Genomic DNA, 17773 nt, shown 5'->3' on the forward strand with positions numbered 1-17773 from the left:
TCCTCTCAAGAATCACGGCAAAAGGTGGCCGGAGGAGGGAGAACGACGGTGGGGAAAGGAGGTGATTTCCAGCTCGACTGCACCGTGTTCTTCGACTTGTAGCGGCTACCACGTTGGTTATTTCCCCTCGATGTCTTCTACAAAGTTGTAATATAGCTCAGGCCCAGCAAAATCCCTTTTGGAATCAACTCGATTCGAGGTTGGATGAGAGAGATATCGGCCGGTGAAGGAAGAGCAGCATCGGGCGAATTCCAGCTCGAGCTGTGCAGCTTCTCGGCCTCCTAGCACCTTCCATGGTTCTTTTCTCACTTTGATGTCTTCTAGGAAGTTTTAACTGACTTCAAGGCGAATGAAAATACTTTTGGAATCAAGTCGATCGGAGGTCTGTGGAGGGAGATATGGCCGGTGGAAGAGAGAGGAACAAATCTGGGCTCGGGAGAGAATTGGGGAGAAAATATAGGTTTCTGAAATTTCTGTCCTCCAATGCAATTTCCGGAACTTTTTTTTGTATTTATAGAATTTTCCCGATTTTCAATCGCTTATAACTTTCTCATACGAACTCCGATTTTCGCATTCCATATGTCCACGAACTCGTATCGACGCGCTCTACAACTTTCATGAATGAAGTTTTCCCAAATTCCCAATGTATAAAAAGTCACTTTTTGAGACCTCCTAAATAACGTTCGTTTTCGAAAATTAATCGTTCGAACTAATTCCATAACTTCTCCAAGCCTCGTACTCGCTCCCACTATCGTGAAATCATTTCTAAAAATCCACGGAAATTAATTTGGATTTTTCGGGGTATTACAATCTACCCTCCTTAAAGAAATTTCGTCCCGAAATTTGAGCGTAAGTCAATTCCTCTCGATTAAGGTTGACCTAACCATAGAATCTCCATCTTTTCCAAATCTGTAGTAATCTACAGAGCCTCAGCTCTTTGTATAAAAATACATTCCTATGGCCACTAAATCCTTTCATCACAAACGTAAACTCACACAACAACTGCTCAACAACACTCCACATCACATACACAAAATCGTCACATGGATCATCTCATAGATCCTCACATAGATCATCACATAGATCTTCACTTAGATCATCACTCTGTACTGGCATACAAGCACAGTAAACACTCCCACAAAGTGTTTCGCTACTCAATTAGCATCACGGTAAATCTCTATAATAAAACTCAAGCATGCACCACTCTTCACAACAATAGTGATGCATCACTCAAAACAAATCATCCCCAAAAGCACGCCAATAAAATATGTCACCCAGTGACGATGACTTGGGCTTGCTCAATCCTTGGGCTAAGCATTAGGGCTGGCCAATTGGGCCGAAGAAATCGGACCATCCACATTTCGAACCGGCCCGAACCAAATTGGGTTTAACATTTGGGCCTACCATTCGGGCCGAACAATTGGGCTTACCATTTGGGCCTACCAATCGGGCCGAACAATTGGGCTCACTATTTGGGCTTACTATTTGGGCCTACCAATCGGCCCACCAACTTCCAGCTCGGCTACGGTATGAAATTGTACATACCGTATATACGTATGCATACCGTACAGACCGTATATACGTATGCATAACGTACAACTGTATATACGTATGCATACCGTACAGACCGTATATACGTATGTATACCGTACATACCGTATATACGTCCGTATATCAAGCATATACGAGATCCAAAAATATTTGTAAGAGGTAAGGTTCGAACTCCCGACCCTCGAACACGAAGGTTTTGCTCCCAACCACTGAAGCAAGAGCTGCCTTCATTAATATATGCTCACGTGTTAAATTTATTATGTCATAAGCGACATAAATAAAATAACGGGGGAGGCAAGGTTCGAAACCTTAACCTGCTGCACGAAACCTTTGTCCCCAACCACTGGAGCACAAGCTGTGCTTAATATAATGTGTACAAATGTTATACTTATTATGTCATAAGCGAACATAATAAAAATAAACGAGAGGCAAGGTTCGAACCTCTGACCTCTTGTACAAGAGCCTTGCTCTTCAACCACTAGAGCACCAGCTGCTCTCGTTACTATCCATGCAACTTCTTTTATTTATTCTATCATAAGCGATAGAATAACAACAAACTGTCGGTACACTCCACGTGCCACGACACGTCTCTTCCGTGATTTACGGAAAGCAAATCACTTTCGGCTAAAGCTGTCTGCCACAGCGTCTCGAGGTTCGGCCTGTCCCCTTACACGCTTAACACGCGCCAACAGCTTTTCCGGGTTTCGGGGCGACTTTAATCCAACGCGTGGATTCAAATTCTGAGATCGTTCATCCAACGGTGGAGATCTGCTCACCTTGTTCTATAAATAGGTGCATTCTGGAGAAAAACTGTTCACTCCAAAAGAAAAGAAATTTTCTTCCGAGCTCAAGTCTTTCTCTCTCAACTCTTCAGCCTTTCTCTTCTCAAATCCTTTCTTCATCAATTTCGATCCTTCTCTTCTGATCTTCTCTCCCATCTAGTTGATTCAATCCCATCTTTCCTCTAAACTTTCAGATCTTCAATCTTTTCCTCCAAATCTTCAATCCTTCTTTCTCAGATCTTTTCTTCCATTTGAAGATTCGATCTCATCTTTCCTCTGAGAATCTCAGATCTCCAATCACCAGTTCAACAACTCCAATCCTTCTAACAAAATCTCCCTCAAACACTAAACCATGTATTCCTCGATTTTCACATCCTCTCACTCCATGACCCAAGAGCCACGAACTCTGCAACTAATGGAGCTCCAAACCCCGCAACAAATGGAACCACAACAACAGCAACCAACAGAGGAGGGAGGAAACACCCAAGCAGCTGGAAGTAGTGCCAACATGGATTTCTGGCGAAGCCGTACCAGGTGGATTCCTACTCCAGAACAAATAAGAATCCTCAAGGATCTTTACTACGTCAAGGGATTTAAGTGCCCAACTACAGAGCACATTCACGAGATCTGCCTCCAGCTGAACCAGTATGGACATGTTGAGGGTAAGAACATTTACTTTTGGTTCCAGAACGTCAGGGCTCGAGAGAAGCAGATGAATAGGTGTAATCAGGCTGCTCCAGTGCCCATGGGAACTAGTTCTCTTGGTACTGGTGGATCCATTGATCTCAATTTTGGGTCCACTGGTTCTACTGGTGCTGGTGGATCCATCGACATCAATTTTGGGCCAGCTGGTGGATCCATTGACATCAATTTTGGGTCCACTAGTTCTACTGATGATGGTAGATCCATTGATCTCAACTTTGGTTCCACCTATTCTACTGGTAATGAAGGATTTCTTGATTTAAATTTTGTTTCATATTCTTCCTCACCCTTCAATACTAATACCAGTACAACTCTTTTGGCACAACAGGAGGACGAACATCCCTGCAACAACGAGGAGGAGATCACCAGGAGGTTGAAACTCTTCCTCTGTTCCCCGTGCACGGCGAGGACGTCTTTGGTAACCCGAAGACTACATCCGAGGAAGGTAGCGTATTTGGTTACTATTCTGGTGGCTCAGGCGGTTACAACAGTGGCTCTAACGTTTCTCTTGAGCTCAGCCTCAATCCATCCGGAGCTGCTGACTAGGCTTAGCATAGCATAGTCCTCGTTTTCCTTTTTTTTTTTTTTTTGTAATATAAAATCAATAAGATGGTGTGCATGTTTTCTTTTCTTTTTGTTTAACCAACGACAACACCAAGGATCGAACCTTGGTCACCCAATACTATTTTCAAAACCATAAACAACTCTACTGCACACATCTTTCATAATGATGCAATAAAAACAATCACTCAAAAAGAATCCAACAATCAATTAAGTCGCATCGAGGTCTAGCTAGTATCCTCTGAGTCAAACCAAACACAACAATTTCATCGATAGGATTAGGGATTTATAAAGCTAAACACATCCTGAGTTAGCTAGGAAAAACCCACGTCTTTAGAGTTACTCTTACAACTCTTATAGAATCTCGATAATTCCATCTATCAATTGCTTCAACAAAAACTCACCACAATTCAATCCCTAACATTTAGCGATTCAGAATTCGAATCAAACTCCATATCACATAGTAATTCACTTGAACCACCATGGATACCTAACAAAGTCACTAAAATCAATATCCGAAATTGCGTTTAACTATATCACCTAAAATCAATCACCAAAGGCACACACTCTCATCCAACATCATTCACAAGAACTGATTCTAACTCTCCCAATTGATTACACCAAAATCAACTCCCTTGCAAAACTTTAAGTGTCCCGCCTACTTAAACTTAAAACACACAACAACTTCAAATTCACTGCAGTCCATCTCCATACTATGATCCAAAACTTAAGAAAACTAGTTCACCACACAAAGGCCACAAAATTCAATTTCATTCACTTGAACAAAACTATATTCACAAGTCACGGTCAGGTCATCAACCCATGGTGTTCAAATGAATAAATTTCAAATCCAGTTTTCCTTTTGAATCGTAACGTATCGTTCCAAAATGATGCAAGCAACATCAACCACGTATATAAGACACGTCTCGCGAACTCAATTCAAATTCCGAATCATCAAAACTACTACTAATTCCAATTCTACCAACAATCCTGATTCTGAAGGAATTATAGTACTCAACGACAACCCAAAACAATGGTCTCTCATCTCTAACCATCGAGCACAAAATAAAATTCTTGTCTCGCACCTTAAACCCTGCTTAACAACTTACAAGCACAAGGAAGAAGTAACCACAATAATTTCTTTCCTAACCTCAACCCTACTAACAAACTCCACAAGGACATCTCATTACAAAACAAGATATTTAATCCTTGATACGTACATCCCATCCAAACGTCTGTACGTCCAACTTAAGAAGACAAAATTTATAACAATTCATACTCGTATCCACACTAGGTACGTGCATAGGTCAACATCATGCCTTCAACCAACACTTCAACATCCAAAAGGACCTCACTTCCATAAAACAAATCTCACCGACTCATCAGAGTTAAATCTAGAGGTCTCTATTCCTCGAAGATTACAACCTGCGGAAACTAAATTTATTCTAATACGAACTTAGAAGACAACTCTACCGTCCTACAGACATACACGCTGTCTAGACCCCATACTAAGACATACCCAATGATTATACCAGTACCGAAGAGTATATGATGGGGATCCGCTGCAGACGGGCCATCACTCGGGGAGTACTGATTATCACCAAATATGTACCTTACGCTCTGATACCAAACTGTCACGCCCCGAATTTTGAATAATAAATTCAAATCCGAAACATGAATAATTACAATTACAAAATCCAAATCTCGAAACTTCGAGTTCATTATTACAATTCACTCTCACAAGCAATATTGTAAAGCTCAAATGAGCATAACACACCTCACAACGTACAATTGCTGTAAAACTCTAACAATTGCTCTAACCGCACGATCACCGTCCTGGTTCTCCTGTCCTGTAGGATTACCCGCTACACAATTTGAATAGTGTACCGGGAGTTGCAACAACACAAAACCCGGTAAGCTTTTTACAGCCAGTATGAGTAAACAAGAAGAACTGTTGATTTAATAAAATACATTTCCTTTAACTCAAGTATAGAAATGTAGAAACATCACAATTACAATGATCACCACAAAACCACTTCACTTTCTCACTCTCATATATATATAAATATATATATATATAAATATTATACACTTATGAGTCACTCCCCGTTACCCTCATAAGGTCACTCAACATTTGGCAGACAGACTAGAGCTCTAACTGATCGTTTCCACCTACCCGGCGCGAGGGCGTGGTTCACGATTTAATGCTATTAGTTTCCACCTACCCGGTACAAGGGCGTGGTTCACTAATAGATGCCATGGTCACCCCCGTGACCTATTGATCTCCACAGATCAATATATCTCAACAAATCAACAATTTATTGTTTCTCAACAATAAATTTAATACCTCTCACAATATTGTTGCTTTTCAACAATAAACTCAACACAACCATAACAGTACATACACTACAACAATTCAAGGCTTTTACTGCGCAAAATTTACGGCGTGCAATTTTTTGTGCCGTAAATGTTACTCTTTTACGACGCGCATTTTATACACGCCGTAAATAACCTTTGTCATTTACCCTTTTACGGCGTGCATATATAGCATGCTGTTAATAACCTTATCAACTAGTCTTTTACGGCGCGCAGAAATAGCACGCCATAATTGTGTTATATCTTTTACGGCGCACATTTTAAGCACGCCTTAAAAACATACAAAAAAAAGCTTATTTATGGCTCACATAAAAGCATGCCGTGAAAACATGTCTAAAAAAGCTTAATTACGGCTCGCAAAAAAGCATGCCGTAAATGATGATTTTTAAGGCGCGAAATTTTCACTGAAATATTTGGTTTCCCTCTCAAGTTTCTCTTTCCTCTTTTCTCAACTTTCCCGAAATTTACTTACTTTTGTTAGTTTGCTATTCTAAGAAAGTCATGCCCTTTGCAAACTCCTCACCAATTTGCAATACCCCAAATCTAATAGCGAAAATCCCAGACCTTCCCGCAAGTTCTTCTTCGACCCGTCGACTAATCACCCAGTTCTCAAGGTATTTCAAAAATCTCAACTCTTCCCCGCCCAAGTTCTTCTCTTGGGCTATCGGAGTTAGCGACAGGGGTTGGGTTAATTAACATAAATTTAGGTATGGTCATATGATTTTGGTAAATTTGATTGGGTTTTTATCTCAAAAGTGAACCGGGTCTGTCTAAAATTTAGGATTTATAGCTGGGTATTTGGTTATCTAAGATGGGTGTCTGCTTGTTATGTAATATCTGAAGCTTTTGGTTTGATTGAATCATTTGAATGTATTGAATTGGTTTGATAGATGCGACGGAATTTCTAAACTTGGTGGATGACTCGGTTCAAGCAGATCAAAGTCTTATGCACGATTTTGATGAGTTTCTGAAGCACTATGACAAGGTAGATGCATTGGTTTCTCTGAATTTTGGACTAGGAGTAGGACTGTACGTGAGCTATTACTTGCTATGACCAGGTTTTCTAGATGTATCTGTTACTCACTTGGTGGGCTAGTAATGGTTTGTGTTGTAGGTTTCTGTTAAATGTTGCTCTATCTGCATGTTCTTTTTGTCAAGAACTCAGCAATTTATATTCAATGAGAATGCTTTGAGAAAGTAGTTTCTGAGTTCACTATGTTGGAATTGGATTTGGAATTGGAAAAAAAAAAAGTATGATGAGGTAGATATATATTAGTACATTGTGCATGTGCTGGATATATAGGTTCTCATTATTTAATGCAGTGTGTGCTGGGATTAGGTGAGTGATGACCTTTCTTTCTCTTCTCATTTTTCAGTATTTGTAAGGAACAAGCATGATGACCTTGTTATCTTGACCATCATCAGTAGCCTATTCATCTAGTGAATCTTCAAACTTGATTACCAGCTCCTTCTTGCCATGTTTCATATTGCTCATGGAATAGGTGCGTCACCCTCACAGCTGCATTAGCCCAAACAAACAAGAGTGAGTATTTAGTTCATTATGAAGTTTTTTTTTTCCATGATATATAGTACTTGTTAATTGAATATCATACACTTTGATGTCTTCATTTCACCCCTATTCTGTTTCTGCTTTTTACCATTATTTTTTTATTAATTCTTATCTTTGATATTTTATAACTTGACTAGCAAGTACCATTCAGTAAGTTGTTTAGTTTCATTGTGTCTCCAGTATTCTTAATGCAAACAATCTCACAGGAGAATTACCTGCAGCTCTTATGAATCTGACTAAGTTAACAGAACTGTAAGTAACCCTTAACATTTGCTGTATTTATAGTTACTATAACTTTTGATGTTAATTTTTTTTCCCCAATCCTTTCTTCTATGCAGGAGGATTAGCAGCAACAACTTAACTGGAAGAATGCCCGACTTTTTTCAAAGTTGGAATCAATTTCAGAAATTGTAAGTATTTGTCCTAATAGTTGAGAACTAAGATATAGCAATGTAAGTGCTTTTTGCTAGTGTATATTCTTAATTGATAAAATGTAGAATTGGTGTAACCTCCATCCATATTGAATTCTTATTTTGACAGAGAGATCCAAGCTAGTGGTCTACAAGGCCCCATTCCATCTAGCATTTCTGTCTTGAGTAATTTAACAGAACTGTGAGTTCCACGTCCAACTCTAAGTTGTATTAACACTACAAACCATTATCTAAATTTAACAATTTACTATATCTTCATATCACAGGGAATTTATTTATATTTATTTATTTGTATTTTTTATCTGACAATTATCTATGATGCAATTTTTGCAGAAGGATCAGCGACTTAAATGGAGGGGGTTCAGTATCTCCAAACTTGAGCAATATGATAAGCTTGCAAAGATTGTAAGTCTAAAAGATGTTGTATTTTTCTTTTCATCTACAGTTTTAGACTAATCCATGCTTCTCTGCAACTATTCTGATATGGAGTTATGTTGCAGAATGCTCAGGAGCTGTAACTTATCTGGACCTATGCCTTCTGATTTATCAGCAATGTCACAGTTGAAAACATTGTAATATGGCTATTCTTTTACTTTTTTTTTTTTTTTTTCTGTTCTTCCTTTCTTTTTCTTGTTGCATAGCCCACAATTAATTGATTTTCTTGATAGTAAGTTGATTGCTACTGACAGTTTATTTGTTCAGAGAACTTCCGGCTACTTCAATTAAGGTTCTTATAACACCTCTTTTTTTTCATTTTCTTGCAGAGATCTAAGCTTCAACAGATTGGAGGGAAGCATTCTTGATTCGGCAGATCTGACACCCTTGCAGAACTTGTAAGAAATTTAAACTTCATTAAGGTCACTAGCTAGCATACTACACGTACTAAATTCCATCTCAAATGGGATGATAGATTGGATGTAGGAAAGAAGGAAGTGTAAGGTATATTAAATGTTGGCATCCATGTGTGCTATGTCTTAATGGAATGTGGTTATGTGATTGCTTGCTGAATAGGTATCTAACAAGCAACTTGCTTACTGGATCTATTCCAGACTGGATCAAGAGCAGAGATAATCGCTAGTATGTGCCCCTACTATATCAGATTTCCTTGGAATTTTACTTTTCTACTGAAGCCTGCTAAGATGTCTCATTATGTTTTTCACACACTAACACACAGATAATTTAAATTTGGCTAGTCCACTTTTGCTAGAGGCTAATCTCAAATTTTTTTAGAGGTACATTGTTTAATGTGTTTCCACAACGTACAATTTTATCATTTACTGCCTAGGCATGCTGTTTAATATCTAGCTTAAGATCTAAGTTAGATCACATGTTAAATATGACTAGTGAGGAATCATACATCAAAATGGCTTTGTTGAGTATATTCATTTGAACTGAATGTGGAGGAACAAAGAATAGAAATTGTTTCCTTGTCAAAATATTAGGCTGTTCTATTTAATTTCCCAAAAACCTGGTTTGCAACATTTAGATGATCAACAGGTTTTGTGTCATAAATTTATCCTTTGAAACATATGAAAATGCATATCAATTTTCCAGTAGTGGACTTCTACTGGCTTACAATTTTGTGTTATTTGTGTGCAGCGAGATAGATGTTTCTTACAATAATTTTTCTGAGAGCTCTGAGTCACCATCTTGTACAGAAAACCTGGAAAGTTTGGGTGCTTGATGTTTTTGAGGATATAGCTTTATATCAACCAACTAGGGAGTTTGGAACACTGAGTATGGCTCAAGGAAGTATAGTTGCATGGCCTATCAAGTACATCAAACAAGTTTAGTTTATGAACTTTTAGGTAACATATTCTGGCACTAATTACCTCTTCCTTATTGTTTTGAGTAGTGTTATTTGTTTTTGGTGGTTAAATAACATCCATCTAGATTCTCTATTCTGGTTTGTTCTTATATTGCAACTATCTGGATTTGCTTATAATTTAGTTATAGTTGTAGAATTAAGGTCGTTATATGAGGACTATCCCATTATAGTAGGGTGAATACTAAATAGCACTTTCATCGGTTCCAAGTTCAAATTATAAATATTTTCAGAAACTTTAGCTCAGGTAGTTCGTGAAGATAGGAATTTCTTTTGAATACCAATTGTTGGACAGATTTAGAGAACTGCATGAACTCATCTTATTTCTTATTTCCAGTATTGTACTATATGCTTTTAGTGATTTAGAATATGTTCTGATCCTTTGCTAGTATCTTATTTAATTAACTCTATCTTGATTGAAGAAGAAAACAGTGCAGCCAATGTATAACATATATTCTCAAACTTGTTTCCAGCAGGTACTGCCAAATTTTGTGGTGTATGCAGATTAATGCCTTATGTTGGTACTGCTGGTAAATTGCTCGAACTAATTGGGAGATACAAATTGCAGTTGGATAGTGGTGCTTGAAACCTTGCAATTACCCTGCAATATATTTTTGAATTGTAATATGTTACTTTTAATTAAACTCAAGTTTGCAGGGACATGCAAATGCAATTGTTTTGTAGTTTAGTTGCATATGGCATGGTAACAATTAAGTTTGTACAGATATCCTATTTCAATTAATGTATCATATATGTTAATTCACCTTTGCTCTTTGACAATCTATATAAGGTTTTGAAATGAATTATTGTTAGTTGAGCAGCTACATTGAATATACTGCCATATTTGGCAAATGAGCAGCAATATAAAATTTCTTGCAAAGAAGAAATGCCAATAATGGTGTGCAGAGTGTGTCACAAATGACATTGAGAATTATGCCTAAAGTCTTTTACGGCGTGCTATGTGGACCGTAAATAACTCTACAGGTATTCTTTTATGGCATACTATGTGTGCCGTAAATGAGTTCCACAGAAAGTCTTTTACGGCGCGCTTTGTTGGGCATTTACGGCGCACCTATAAGTTAAATTAGAGATCTGAGAATCGGTAGGAACACTTTTACGGCGTGCATAGATGAACATTTATGGCTCACAAAAGCGTGCCGTAAAAGGGATATGTCTTTTACGGCGCGAGCATTTACAGCCTGTTTTTGTGCGCCGTAAATAGGCTTTTACGGCACACATCGCAGGCCGTAAAATCCCAGTTTTGGTGTAGTGATAATATCTCACAATTTCAACAATACATATTATTTCACATAAATAATATATATATAGATAGACATTCACACAGGAATGCCCATTAATACCAACTATAGCTCACACAATGACGACAAAAAATAAATTAATTAAAAGTACTCGGTTCGTAATATGAACCACGTGAGGTTTACTCACCTCGATAATCCCGCTGCGTCTTCAATTCCGCTCAAAATACGATCCACAATCGTCCACTAACTCAAACCGTCAATCACCTAGTCAGATACGATCTTAACTTAGCAATCATTCATAAACCACACATATACGGAAATCCAACGGTCGGATTCTAATTTAATGATGATCCAACGGCCAGATCGAATTTATATGATGATCCAACGGTCGGATCCTCACGGATCGCCCTTAGGATCATCCTCCAAAATTATCACGAAGATCCAACGGTCAGATCTTCTTGAATCACTCTAACAAACATCTCCTCAAAATTATACGAAAATCCGACGGTTAGATTCTCACGAATCGCCTTCCGAATCACTATTTCACAATTATACGAAGATCCAACGGTCGGATCTTCGCCCATGACCACACAAAGCCACTGGGACAGTCATAAGATCAACATAACAAAACTACAAGTCCATCGAACGGTCTGATCTTCACAGATCACAAATCGAACGATCGAAATCGATCGAAACTTAAAAATTCATAACTTAATCATACGATATCCAAAAATTATGAATTATATATGCAAACGATCGTATCGACACGTAGAACACAAAAATGGACAGAAACTGTCCTTGGGGTGGCCGGAGGTCGCCGGAAACCACCATCACAGTGGCGGCACCGCCACCCATCCAAAGTCAAAATTAGACAAAACTCCCAACACGAAAGTTCTTCATCTTAACTCGAATTGAAACTTTCATAACTACACCAAAGTCAGATTATAAGCCAAAAAGTAGAATTTTACCTTATAAGGTTTGAAACCCGAAGAACCCTAGTTTTGAATTCGTTCCAATTCGATCTCCACAGATGAAATCGATGCAATCCACCTTAGGGGAAATGATCTACATCCTCAGAAGTGCAGAATCCTCTCAAGAATCACGGCAAAAGGTGGCCGGAGGAGGGAGAACGACGGTGGGGAAAGGAGGTGATTTCCAGCTCGACTGCACCGTGTTCTTCGACTTGTAGCGGCTACCACGTTGGTTATTTCCCCTCGATGTCTTCTACAAAGTTGTAATATAGCTCAGGCCCAGCAAAATCCCTTTTGGAATCAACTCGATTCGAGGTTGGATGAGAGAGATATCGGCCGGTGAAGGAAGAGCAGCATCGGGCGAATTCCAGCTCGAGCTGTGCAGCTTCTCGGCCTCCTAGCACCTTCCATGGTTCTTTTCTCACTTTGATGTCTTCTAGGAAGTTTTAACTGACTTCAAGGCGAATGAAAATACTTTTGAAATCAAGTCGATCGGAGGTCTGTGGAGGGAGATATGGCCGGTGGAAGAGAGAGGAACAAATCTGGGCTCGGGAGAGAATTGGGGAGAAAATATAGGTTTCTGAAATTTCTGTCCTCCAATGCAATTTCCGGAACTTTTTTTTGTATTTATAGAATTTTCCCGATTTTCAATCGCTTATAACTTTCTCATACGAACTCCGATTTTCGCATTCCATATGTCCACGAACTCGTATCGACGCGCTCTACAACTTTCATGAATGAAGTTTTCCCAAATTCCCAATGTATAAAAAGTCACTTTTTGAGACCTCCTAAATAACGTTCGTTTTCGAAAATTAATCGTTCGAACTAATTCCATAACTTCTCCAAGCCTCGTACTCGCTCCCACTATCGTGAAATCATTTCTAAAAATCCACGGAAATTAATTTGGATTTTTCGGGGTATTACATGTGAAGCCCTAACTCATCTTGTACAAATATTGATGTTTTAATTTTAATAAATGCAATTTCCATTGTGTATGCTTTAAATCCGAATTTATTGGTCCTTAGAAGCATGTTTCTAGGCTTTGTCACCCTTTTGAAATTATGTTGTGGGCAATTGTGATGATTAGATTGATAAATTGACAACTTATTAATCTTGTGGCATCTAGGATTTAAGTGTGGTAACCATTAGCTAGCTTAATTGTAGCTAAGCTTGCTTGGGTCTCTATTATCTTGCTCTCTGGGCCTCTAATTTTAGATATTGCGGCCTTAACCGGCGTAATGTCTAAATTAGAGAGTTGATTGTGGCCCTAACCGGCATAATCGATTCACCGAAAGGATAATTGGTTTAGTAGCCTTGACCGGTACTAGATACGGGACTTAACACATATAGGAAATGCATGCATTTGTGAAATTGGCATCGATGTTTACAAGATAGTTAGTGTGAATCACCCGACACTCCCATGTTCCCATTAATTTGAAAATCCAAATTTAATTTCTTGCTTGATCATTAGTTGTTTGCTTTTATTTTAGTTTGCTTTTAATTTAGTTAATTCTCAATTCAACACTCCCAAACAAAATTCAACCTTCCATTGTGCATAACTCATTTGGGCTACAAGTTAGTGGCTTTGATTAGGCTTAGTGTGAGCTAAGCCGAGCATTGCCGAGGCTTGGTGCCTTGTTAATATTTTATTTTACTTTATTTTATTTTTATTTTTACTTTTTCATTGTATGCTTTTAAGTTATTCTAGCGCCAATTACCTCGGTTAGGTCCAACACCTAATCCCCGAGGTACGATAATCAAGGTTTTAATACTTCCTCTACTTGACAACGATTCGTACGCTTGCGAAAGTTTATGAGCCAAGTCAACTCTCCAATTTCATCAAATCGATCCAATCCGTCACTACTCCATCAATTTTTGGGAAAATTTCCAAACTATCCATCTGCATTCACAACACTAATGCGTCGGCAGGCTGCCTAGCGATGGGTAGTTTGAGAATTTTCCCTATGAGAAGGTCCCACGTCAGCATTTTAACAACAAAAATTGACGGAATAGTGATGGATTGGATCGATTAGATGAAATTGGAGAGTGCAAGGATTTTTCTGATTAAATTAGAAGTGTAGGGACTAAACTGATGAACCCTTGAAAGTACAAGGTAGTAAGCATAATTTAATCCTAAATTAAATCTGTCATTGTGAACTTCAGAGTGACAACCCAGAAACAAAAGAGAATGACAAACGATATATACGTGAGACTAGATTAGACGAAGAGTAGAAATGAGAGAACCCAAGTCAGAAAAATGTGAGAACCCAAGTCAGAAACGGGTTCTGGATAATTTTTAGGACCAAGGACTTGTAAACTAAAATTGTCCAACATTGCAGCCTAGTTGCTATATTCTGGAATCACAATTACCAAATGGGCATGCTTGATGCATTTTTGAAAATCAACCAAGTATAACCAAAACCCATATATTAATACTAAACATAAGTTTAAAAGCAAGAGATTAATCCCAGTTTAAGATAATAAAAAGAATTATAAGAAACCCTACAAATGCTGAAAGAGGTCAAAATGTTCTACCTGAGAGACTGCATAAGAGAAAAAAAAAAGTCAAAATCCAAAATTACTACTACAGACCCTCAATTTGAGTAGCAATTGAAATTGAATGCCATATACTCATCATAAAGTAAAAACCATGAGAAACACAGAAGTATTACAAGAGTAAGAATAGCCCAAAACAGATAGAAGTGAAATTGATTTTAGTTTTCCAGATCGGTTGCTAGAGATTTAGGTAAAAGAATGAAAATTCTAACTTAGCCAAATAAAGAGAGAGCGGAGATACAGGAGGAGAAGAATAAGGAATTACTAAAATTGAGACTCAAACTGTGAAGGATTTCTTTTGAATGCCGATAGACACCAAACTGCTTGATTGTCGTAAGCCAAAAGGGGTCAGAAAGACCAAAAAAACATAATTTTGTATATACTAGATTCAGTTTATAACCTAAAAACCAACTCAGAGAAAACACTAGAGAAAGTGTTAAGTTAGTAAGCAAAAAGTACGATTCTCGACAACAACAAAACTAGAAGAGGATAGATCAAAGAGAGTGGCTTTTGGGAAAAGGACAATAACAATGTTAACAAACCCCACCAATATCAGAATCTAAAGCCAGTTCAACAAAATGCAAGTATCACAATTACAGAATCTAATGATTAGGAATTCAATACTATGATTTCAGAGTCTAATTATTACTGTAATCTGAATAGCTTATCAATCATAGAATTTAATAGTCCAATCTTGGAAAAGTGAGTACTTGAGTGTATTAAAATCTAAACGTGCAATACTTTTACATAGATAATTTTCATTAATTAGGTACCTCAAAAGTTCTTCTTCTTCAATTGCTTATTTCTTCTTACCATGGGATAGCTTCCCAACACGTGCACCTAAACTTTCTCGAATCCTCTGTCTCTTCCAAATCTTCAAGCTCTTCCAGAATGTGCAAGAAATTTAAAAATAATGTGTTAACCAGAAGGGTCACTACCATCCTGCCTCCATATATTGGGACTTAAGATGCAACAGATCTTCCCCATTTCCCAACTACCAGTAAAGGTTGAAATATAGGTTCTGGGGAAAATTTTTTCATTTTTTAGTCTTTGTTCATTTCAACCGATCTGAGTTTGTTGCCCTTGAGTCAATCTACCTAGAGAGATGTCTTTAGCACTTCTACATAATAGAATGAAATAAACAGATTAGAATACAGCCTGAAGTACATTAGGACCAAATGGGGTCAGAGACAAAGATAGTGAGCACAAATTGGAGCAAAGAATGACTCATTCATTCTATACAGCTAAGATCAATACAATCTCTGAAGAAATGCCAAGTAAATATAGATCAAAGTAGTAAACAGATATATAGCTGAGTAAAAACAGATCAGGTTGAGATATTCCCCATAGAAATTAAGGTGGGGAAGGTTAGATTAGAGAGAGAGGGACAACATACTACCTTCAAGAGGCCTAGGTGCAACTGTAAAGGTAGGACTAGTGGAGATGAAGGAGAAAGCAAGTATACAAGAGACTAGTAGCTGAGTCATTTTCACCCAAAAGAGAAGGGATGCGGTTGGACAATTCTTCTAATGATTTTCCAACCTAATTCTTTGTTTCATGCTAATAGGCACAAGTAAGTAACTCCAAAAGGTCACATCGGACAAGAATACACAAACCTTATACACAAACTCTACAATGTCGAAGAGAGCGAACTGGCCGTTGGGATTGATAGATTCTATGGACGAAGTGAGATCCCCTTGGCTACCAAGATCCCTTTTCTGCATCCATCGGGCCTTTCAATTATAATCTTATCTATTGAGAGAGGAGATATGGGTTTGAGGTGGGGCTAAGAGAGAGAGAGAGAGAGAGAGAGAGAGAATGTAGATTAACATAGGAAGTTAGAGCATCTCCAACAGCTTTCCTATAATTTCTCTATTATAAGGAAGCAAAAATTAAAATCTCCAAAATAAAATTTTGCTCTAACTCCAACAGATTCTCTATTTTACAGATTCCATAATTATTCCCTAAATCCTTCCCTAAAATTTTACAAATTGCGTAAATATAGAGAATTTTGAGAGAATTTTTGATACTTTAGTGTGTTAATAATTTAGGATTAGAATTGTTTCACTAAGTTCTTGAACTCGGAGTACATTTTCATATGAGCCGCATGGTACAATTTGACATTGAAGAGTGAGATTTGAGTTAGAAATCTAGATGAATATCAGTGGAGACTTATAACCCGTGTAAGATTTGAGCCTTACCATTTTTCTGAGGGTTATACACTATTCTGATTCATTTTGTTCCGCATTACTTTGTTGCTGATCTCATTATTCATTTCATCTTGATCAGTTGCCTAGAATAACATCTACTTTGGATCACTACACCTGAGTTCTTTTAAGAGACTTAATGATCACATTAATCCGGAGAAATGATTTAGGCATTGTTTGATTATATAAGTTTGAGCCGTTCTAGCCTTCCCATTCAATATTAACTCGCTAGAAAGCACCTTGAGCCTAAATATAGCCTTTTCTTTGGTTCCCACATTCACCATTCCCTACTCCAATGAGGAGTACTAGCTACTAAATAAATATCCACCACCCTCTCTGAGAACTTGTTAGAGTTGAGATAGTTTTGCGGCATGTGTTGTGTTTCAAAAAAAAAATGATGAATAGAAAAAAGAAAAGAGAAGAAGAGAGATCAAAAGTTTGAGAAACTAAAGTCAGTGCCTTGTTCATTTACGAAGACCTCTATAAAGTTCTCAGAAGTTCTTGAACTCCTTCCCTTTCTTTGTTAGCTATAACCCTAGCCTTACATTACAACCATAAATAAAGTCTTTTTTGATCTTTTGGAAACATGTATGTGGTCAGAATGTGGAAAGTAAATTAAGGAACTAAGGTGTGGGGGATTCAACATTCTCAATGGTGACTGATATTCCTTCATGAGATCAATTTTCTTTTTATTTTTCAGAAAAAGCAAATTCTTCTTGATACATATATGTGAGACGTTTGAATTCATTTATAATTACTCTCCTCACATATGATTTGAGTGAAACACGTAACCTATCTCTAAGCATTTCAATTCTGAGTGACTATTATCTTGTGAGATTTGAAGTCAAAGCGAATTTTCAGAAGGAGATTTGACTTGGGTTTAGCTTAGAGATGGAGGGTTGTATTTTTGTGGCTTTGCTCATACAAATTCCGAGTTAAGAAACTTTCTAAATTGATTCTAACATCTATCTAACCACACACT

The 17773-nt window shown here is 37.7% G+C and overlaps 1 protein-coding gene and 1 long non-coding RNA gene across 4 annotated transcripts in view; one reads left to right on the plus strand and one right to left on the minus strand.

Annotated features, from left to right (window-relative positions):
- Positions 1-16309, minus strand: part of LOC133739764 (uncharacterized) — a 32232-nt gene extending 15923 nt beyond the window's left edge. Inside the window, exon 1 of the long non-coding RNA XR_009860813.1 lies at positions 15358-16309. This is a non-coding gene — a long non-coding RNA (uncharacterized LOC133739764). The remainder of the gene's footprint in view (positions 1-15357) is intronic.
- On the plus strand, positions 6435-10561 carry LOC133741141 (probable leucine-rich repeat receptor-like serine/threonine-protein kinase At3g14840). 3 transcript variants are annotated; one of them, XM_062169089.1, is made up of 12 exons: positions 6435-6586; positions 6863-6957; positions 7349-7515; positions 7723-7794; positions 7881-7952; positions 8083-8154; positions 8307-8378; positions 8474-8545; positions 8738-8806; positions 8985-9050; positions 9632-9781; positions 10272-10561. In XM_062169089.1, coding segments are annotated over exons 4-11 (450 nt in total). In that variant the 5' UTR covers positions 6435-6586; positions 6863-6957; positions 7349-7515; positions 7723-7768; the 3' UTR covers positions 9633-9781; positions 10272-10561. The 3 variants fall into 3 exon arrangements, with proteins under 3 accessions (XP_062025073.1, XP_062025071.1, XP_062025072.1); XM_062169087.1 differs by having other exon boundaries at positions 6438-6586; positions 9573-9781; XM_062169088.1 differs by having other exon boundaries at positions 6438-6586; positions 9573-9781; positions 10275-10561.
- Positions 16310-17773: the final 1464 nt, after the last annotated feature.

This window comes from Rosa rugosa, chromosome 3, assembly GCF_958449725.1.
Source record: "Rosa rugosa chromosome 3, drRosRugo1.1, whole genome shotgun sequence".
Classification (NCBI taxonomy): Eukaryota; Viridiplantae; Streptophyta; class Magnoliopsida; order Rosales; family Rosaceae; genus Rosa; species Rosa rugosa.